This window comes from Gossypium arboreum, chromosome 3 (assembly GCF_025698485.1).
Source record: "Gossypium arboreum isolate Shixiya-1 chromosome 3, ASM2569848v2, whole genome shotgun sequence".
NCBI classification, from domain to species: Eukaryota; Viridiplantae; Streptophyta; class Magnoliopsida; order Malvales; family Malvaceae; genus Gossypium; species Gossypium arboreum.
The window spans coordinates 126,264,028-126,272,229 of record NC_069072.1 but is presented as its reverse complement, the minus strand read 5'-3'; the positions used below and the strand labels follow the sequence as shown (position 1 = coordinate 126,272,229).

The 8,202-nt window shown below is 32.1% G+C and overlaps 1 protein-coding gene across 1 annotated transcript; it reads right to left on the bottom strand.

The window, feature by feature from the left end:
• Positions 1-3,445: 3,445 nt before the first annotated feature.
• Positions 3,446-7,708, bottom strand: LOC108474690 (auxin efflux carrier component 6). The gene is made up of 7 exons (XM_017776685.2): positions 7,214-7,708; positions 6,075-6,688; positions 4,942-5,152; positions 4,755-4,840; positions 4,297-4,454; positions 4,118-4,194; positions 3,446-3,956 (listed from the first exon to the last, which is right to left on the bottom strand). The coding sequence occupies exons 1-7, from the start codon at positions 7,642-7,644 to the stop codon at positions 3,890-3,892; spliced, it is 1,644 nt and encodes a 547-aa protein (XP_017632174.1). The 5' UTR covers positions 7,645-7,708; the 3' UTR covers positions 3,446-3,889.
• Positions 7,709-8,202: the final 494 nt, after the last annotated feature.

Here is an 8,202-nt window from a genome sequence, read left to right as displayed (position 1 = left end):
TTGGACTTAATTAGTATATAAATGTGATTTTGTGCAAGAAAATAGTATGAGGGTGTGAAAAGTGGTCTTAAATGGCCTATGTTCGTCCACACGGATAGACACACGGGCGTGTGTCTGACACACGGCCTATCATATGGGCATGTCTTAAGGCCGTGTATCCCCTGCATCTTAAAAATGAGAAATAGAATGTCCAGGTTTAGACACACGGTCAAGCACACGGGCATGTGGCTTGATCGTGTGACACACACGGGCTCCAACATAGCCGTGTGATACGGCCGTGTGAAGTCTGCACCTAAACTATGAAATATTAATTACCACACGGCTTAGCAACACGGGCGTGTGCTCAGGCTGTGTGACTTAAGTTTCTTTATAGATGCAAGTTAGAGAGTTACACACCCCAGAGACACGACCATGTGGGCTACACGGACACGCCAAACGGGCATGTCCCATGTCACACGGTTGTGTGACCCCTTTTACATGAAAATTTTTCTAAGTTTTCTAATTTTTTTTTGAAAATCTTGGTTTAGTCCTAAACCACTTCCAATGCATGTTTTAAGCCTCGAAGGCTCGTAATAGTGACCATATGTATGTTATTGGAAAGTTTTAAATTTGAGTAGAAATTATTGTCTCGATTTTGAATGTTTGCTTGTGAATAAGTACAGTAATACCCGTACCCTATTTCGGCGTTGACTACAGGTCAGGGATGTAACACATTTTGTTTTTACATTTAATATATTTTTTAATTTCAAAATACATGGTGACAAGAATCAGAAGATAATTGAAGTAACTAAGCATGCAAAGAAGCTAACCCGCATATAAAAAAAGATTAATAAATAAATTATGAGGGGATGGAAGTTAATAACAACTTTGATTACAGTGGACAAATTTGATCACAATGGGTGATAGTGGCTGCAAGGACCTAAAATCATTTGTTTAATTTAACTGGAACAAATATATTCGATTCGATTTGAATTCTATCTCACTTAACTCGATTTGAGAAAACACGAAAGTTTTTCATTTGATTTGATCAAATGCTCACACCTACTCTGTACTTTTGAAAAGATTCCAATAAGGCCAAACATACTTAACATTTACTTTTTTAAAAATGACATGAAAATTATTTTTTTCATTTACAGTTTAACTCCAAATAAAATATTTATCGGTGAAATCATAAAAAAACTTTCAAAGTGTAACTCTGTTGAACAATAAATGATGTTTTTAAATAGTAAATATCAACTCTGTTGAAATTTAGACTTATTTGATTCTTTTTATTAGTACATGGATTAAATTGATCCATTTAATACTAAATGAACTAATTTGCTCCGATTCTTATAATGGAGGTAACTGCTTTGTACTTTCACCCTTTAATTTCTAATATAATTTGGTTCTATATTTTTATAATGCTATTAGTTAGTCTAAATAGGTAATATCATTAACTTTTCAATTAAAGTGTTGTGTTATATATAACTTGAATGCCCTATGGATTTTAGAAACGGAAAGGTTTTTTTGGGTTTGCTTTGATTTTCTTTACATTATAAGAAAATGGTCAAATTTCAATTTTGGCCCTATACTATGGCAAAGTTTGAATTTAATCCATATACTTTAATTTTTGACATAAATTAATCCCTACTTTTATAATATCATTAGTTAGTTTAAATAAGTAAAATTATTAACTATTTCGATGAAAATGTTGACATCAATTTTTTTTCTCAAGAACATTATTCCAACAAAAAATATTATTTTATCGTGATGAGTTCGAATAAGTAATTTCAAGAAAATGAAATCCACATTAGCATTTTCATTACATCATTATCAAATGATCTTTTTTTTTTTAAATTTTAAAATGTCACGCTAGTGAATTTAACAGAGGAACTTTAACTGTGGTAACAATTGAACCTAAAATTTTAATTTTGAAAAGTAGAGGAACTAAATTCTAGAAAATAAAAATTAGAGGACTAAATTTCAAATGGACAAAGTCTACAGGGACTTAAAACATATTTTAACTTTCAATTTTTTACTCTATAATTTAATACAAACAAATAATTGACCTAATTTGAAGCATAATGAACCACACTAGTATATTAAAAATAATCTAAAATAGAATTGAAACTTAAACAAATACATAAACTATATCGAATTTGAAGAGGGATCCACTTACACTGGTGTAAAAACATAAGAGGTTTTACGCTATTCCATAACATTTTATACGATTAATATTTGGGTAATTATTTTATCCACTGCTAGTGGAGAAAAAAACTCCACAAATAGGTCTAGAATTTCTGTCGAAGTGTGTTTTTTAATTATTTTATTATACCTTAAAAATAAATGACATCAACCCAAACTCGCTTGTGGAGTTTTTTTAACTCAACTGGCACTGTATAAGATAATAATCCTTAATGTTTTAACAATTCAACCGCTAGATTTCATGCTTGACTCAAGTATATCATGCATGTCAAGCTTGACATAAATTTTAAAAAAGTAACTATTCATTTTATGTAAAAATAAAAAAAAAACATTCAATTGTTACATACACAATATTTTAATTCGATATGATAGAGATATCAAATCGATTAAAACTTTCCATGCATTACAAATAAAAATATATCAATAAATTCAGTGGTTAAATTGTTAAAATATTAATAGTATATAAAATTACGGAAAAATGTAAAACCATTTAAACCTTACATTATTAAATTTCATCATTCTTTAAAAGGTGGGTATAATGGGCTCTAGTTTTTTCTTTATAGGAGGAGAATGGGCTCTAATTCAATTCACTGATCAAATACCCATAACGGGCTTTTCTTGTGGCTACGATGGGTAGGAATTTAGAGTGCTAAGAGGCCCAATAATAGAAGTATTGGGATGTCATTTTTCTTCGCTTATAATTTTTGTTAAGGTGTAAAAGAAAAAAAAAAGTTCAATTTTTTTTAATAAAGAAAAGTTTAATTTAATACAATACTCTATCTATGAACTCAAAAAGCACCATTCAATTCAGTAATTTTCAAAGGATGGTACTGAAATTTAAAACTTAACATCTGTCTTTGTTGTAATATATTTTATGTAATATTTTGGACAAAGGTGAGGCTAATTTCTTGGAGGAAGCATGTAGAGATTTGATGGTGGATATGATTACTTGTGATGTAAATATAAGTCTGAAGTCTGAGCACATATCATCAAAGATTTAGTTGCGGTGACTTTTGAACTTTGTAAGGAAAGAAAGTGAAGCTTTCACCAAAATTGTAGACAGAATTATTATGGGTTTAAGCCTTTGTCCATAAGAATCCCATGTTTTATTAACTTTCAAAAATGCTTTGATGATGGATTGCCTCCTTACTTTTTGGGATTATTGGCAAAACAACAATATGCTTATTCCTTTCTTGGAAGCCACTCTTGGTCTTTGGTTTCATACATGAAAATCTACTTTCAAAACCCAAAAATAAACAAATACAAACAAACTGTTTATAATGGAATGAATTATAGGCTTCCAAAACATTGAAATGACAATAGGATGATTTTGCCTTCTTTTTTCTTGAGTCAAACATGCTTGGTTGCACTTGCACCATCTTTTTACCCACCCACACCATGAAATATAAGTCTTCTAACTTAATCATATGTCATCATAATACCCTTTTTTTTTCTCTCTCTCTTTCGGCTACCACTAATCTATGTACTATGAAATGCAAAAAAAAAAACCTAATATATCAAGTTCTTGAAACATTCTAAGATTACCCTATTCTTTTGTCCCCTAACAATATAGAAATATAACATATAAAGGTACCGTTAGGGGGAAATTATGGGTACATTATACTCTTGATGAACTTCACAAGCTAATTGGAACATATTCTCTATCTTCTTTTATTGAGGTTGTACTGTTTTTTATCTTCATACTTCATATGCCTAAAAGTATGTAATACAGAAGTGTCACAGGCAATGACACCAACATGCCAAAAATAACCCTGCAAGAATATTGTTGTACATCGATGCGTTAGTACTGGAGTACTTATGTAACGTCAACATCCGACAATTTTAAAAAAAAAAAAAAAAACTAAAATACAGCAGATTTGATTGAAGGTCTCTATGAAAATGAAACATCAAAGACAGATATTGAGTAACTTACCCAGTACTTAATATGTCGGGATGTAAACCGTATTCTCTTGCAAAGACGAATGGTACGATACCTTGGGGAAGGGCTGCCTGAGATTATTAAACGATTTTCCAGACCATGTTTCAGTGACAGTCTAAACCAATGTTTCATTATCTACCTTGTAGTAAAAACACAATAAATGATGGTTTTACCTGTACGATGGCTGCATGTAGTTTTGCCCCTCTTAATCCCAGAGCTATCGATGCAGTGGACATTATTACAGGGCCACACAGGAAACGAATCACCATCCCCATTGTTGCTCTTTTTGTTCCACATGCAATAATCCTTGGCTGAAGTGCCATAAATAACCCTGCATTATACATATTACCCGGACTTTAAGTTCAAGGGTCGGATCATAGAGTATACTCAATTTTTTTTATGAAATTAACTGCTAAGACCCTCTATTATAGGGATTGATCCAAATTAGTCTTATTTTATTTGCATAACCCTAAAACCTTAAAAGGTGATTCATCTGTTTAATAGTAAAGAAACTAATAGAATTAAGTAGGGAGTAACAAAATTGAGGTTTTAATCTATATTATAGTACCATGTGCAGGTATAAGTCATGAGTCTTTAAGAAAATGAAAAATATGAATAACATAGTATATACCTAAACTGAACATTGCCATCCCAAGGCCAGCATCGGAGATTATTTTTATTGAATACTTGACCAAACTCGGCATCCCTACATTCCACCTACACAACCCATGAGATTAAATCAAAGTTTATGATTAGCAAGTCATTAATCAAAACATTAATTTAGCTAGGGCTTTTAATTATGATGTTTTGAAACTCACTTGAAAGAGATGAGAGACCAAAGAAGCCCTAAGATGCTTGAGTAAGTATTAGGGTTTCGAGAAAGCTTCCTTCCAACAACAATTAAAATGAGTCTCACCATCACTATGGCCTTTGGCATTTCTTGTTTGCTCCCCACTTCACCTTCTTTCCCATCTCCATTCATCTCCGCCACTGTTATTTTCGTGTTGTCTCTAAAGCTAATTTCCTTCTCTAAATAAAAAAAAAAATTAAAATGTCAAGTCTTGATTTTTTTAATAAAAATTAAATTGTAAAAATTATATAATTTAGGGTCTAAATTACTTATTAACCAAAAATTAAGCCATGGGGAATGGGTGTGTTGATGACTATGGAAAATTTCTATTGATGAATTAGTAATAATATCAACGTGAAAATCATATTGTCATCCCCCTTATCATTACACACGTGCTCTAAGCTAATGATGTTATCTATCAAGTAAAGATCTGACTTTTCAATATAAGAAATTTAAAATAAATTTTTTATTACTTTTGTAATAGTGCTTGGTGGGGTACAAATTGTCTAATAATGTTTAATAAAATGTGATACACTAGTGAACATCATAATAGTTGGAGTTTAAATTTTGTATTTAAAAGATTCATAAAATAAAAAATCGGAAAACCAAATTTATGAATATCTAAAAAAAAAAGTGAATATAAAAAAATTCAGACAGGCACGTGTCTCGACATTTGTGTTTGTAGTTTTGTAAGACAAAACATACATGTACACTCCTGCACAATCTGCATGTCTCTTTGAATTGTTTCTCAGATCTAAGGCAATTATTTTCAATAGTGCAATATTTGTGCAACAAAAATAGTAGGACAACTTTTGGAAACAAATTTATTTTGTTGTTATTAAATATTTGATATCGTGACAAGAATCATATTTAATCATTATACTGAATTTGGTAGTAAATGCAATAATTTCAAATAAAATAAAATATACAAATTATTATTGAAATTAGATAGTAAAGGAAAAAAAATTTCTTAAGTCCATTATCAAAATATTAGATATATTTTTGTAATCTTAATTCTTCAAACAATATAGTGATGTGAAATTTACTTTCTAAAATAGATATTATTTTTAAATAATATTAGAAGTTTTTGCATGCACTTACCACCAAGGTCTTTGAAGCCCTGCCTATTATCATCCCCACCACCATCTTGACAGTCCCAAACCATTTTTGTAGGAGGAACCACCGGAGACGGCTGCCGGAAAACTTTCCCACCAGCCACGGGAGACCTCATCCAGATTGGTGTATTCCCGGCTGCCGTAGTAATCACATCCATTTCATTAAAATTAGAAGCCCTTGGGGTCGGCTGCAAAGAGTAAGCATCCGACGAAGCATACCCGGACAAACGGGGGCTAACGGCACGGTAACCGAACCCCAAGTCGCCGTTACAGAATACAATCTCGTTATTGTTGGGTCCGCCGGGGGTGTTAACGGAAAATATTTCGGCGTTAGAGAGGTTGGATGCTCTGGGGGTGAGGCAAATGGAGGATGATAGAGCCGATTCCGGAGCCGATGACGTGGACCGCCTGATTCGGACTCGAATACGGCCGTTGATGTCGGTTTCGGATTCTGTACGGAGAGGATCACGACCGTCCAATGAAATAACGTCGTTGTCGAGCTCAAATTTGGAAATGGTGGCAGCTGTGGGGCCCGGGAACTGGGTTTTGATTAAGAGCGTTGCCGCCCTGTATTCGAAAAGGAACAGCAATAGTGTGTACCTGCACGCAAAATGACGTCGAATGATTTTTATCTTATATAAGGTTTTAATATTTCATTTTTATGTTTTTTCAAGCAATATTGAGCTGACTTTTGCTTAGAAAATCACTCCCTAGTTTTACACGGTCAACTTTGATTTAATCCCAAAAAAAACCATATAAAATATTTTTAGTTGAAAATAAAAGAAAATGGTCAAATTTTCTTAAAAAAAATAAAGTCAAAATAATAGTTTGTATTTTATTATATAAAATCATGCCACAATCAATTAAATGCAGAGACTATTTGAATGTCTAATCACTATATATTTTAGGCACTTCAATCATGATATTTGTTTTTGGATACATCATCGCTGTTTTTGTATAGACAAATGTATTTTGTTTTTTGTAATAAAGATGGGGTAATTATTTTTTCATAATATAAAGATGGGGTAATTATTTGATATCAATCCGAATTTTTTTCAATACAAATCCCTAGCAATTATACCATTTTAATCCAAAAAGATATATAAGATTGGAGTTGATGTATACCAGATGATGCATTGAAGAACAACGAGTTGAACCATGAGACTTTGAGTGAAATCTCCATACATAGCATTAAGCAAAGGGATGCCCATGACGAGAGTGTTGGGCAAAGTGGCGAGGGAGAAAAGGGTGATGAGCCAATCGAGTGAGCCACCAGGGAAGAAGATAGCCCAAACCGACAGCAAAGCAAGGACCAACACCTTGGACACCGTGTCCGCTATGATGAACTTGGTGTCCATCTGGTACGGGTTGTTTTGAGCTATGAAATGGAATGACAACACCGGCACCGCGAAAACCGCCACGAACCGGTTGATCCCCGAACACTGCTCCGGGCTGAATATTCGCCACCATTTCACCGATCCGTACGCTACTATCATTGCGAAATACAGTGGAACCATCGCACACATCACCTTGTAAAAATCACCCCCTGTTATCATCTTCACTCTTCTTCTGTGCTTCTTCTTTTTTTTTTTTTTTTTCCTTTTTTTTTTAATTTAATTTTTTAAAGAGAAAATGGAAGAGTTTATATAGAGGATTTATGGACAAATTTGGCCCTTGAAAAGTTGGTAATTTACTTTCTAAGGTACTGTAAGCAGCGGGAATTACGGTTCCAAATCTAATGATTAACTTTATAATATAAATTTTCGTGCATGGGTTTAATAATGATATTTTTTTAATTTGACGTTTATATATATTATGAATGAATTATTGACATTTAATATTAATAAATAAAGTTATATGAGATATTTAATTCTAAAAGGTTTTAAAATTTTAATAAAGCAATACATAATCTATCAAATATGATATTAAATCATATGATAACCTAAATTTTGTAATATAGATTCTCTTAATATACTGTACACCATGTTTGATGTTATTATGAGTTCCTATTTGACGCGATTTTGATTTCCTATTATGCCATATATACTGTTGATTCAAGCCCAAATTAAATATTTTACTTTGAAAATTAAATTATTTTATTTTCACTTTAATAA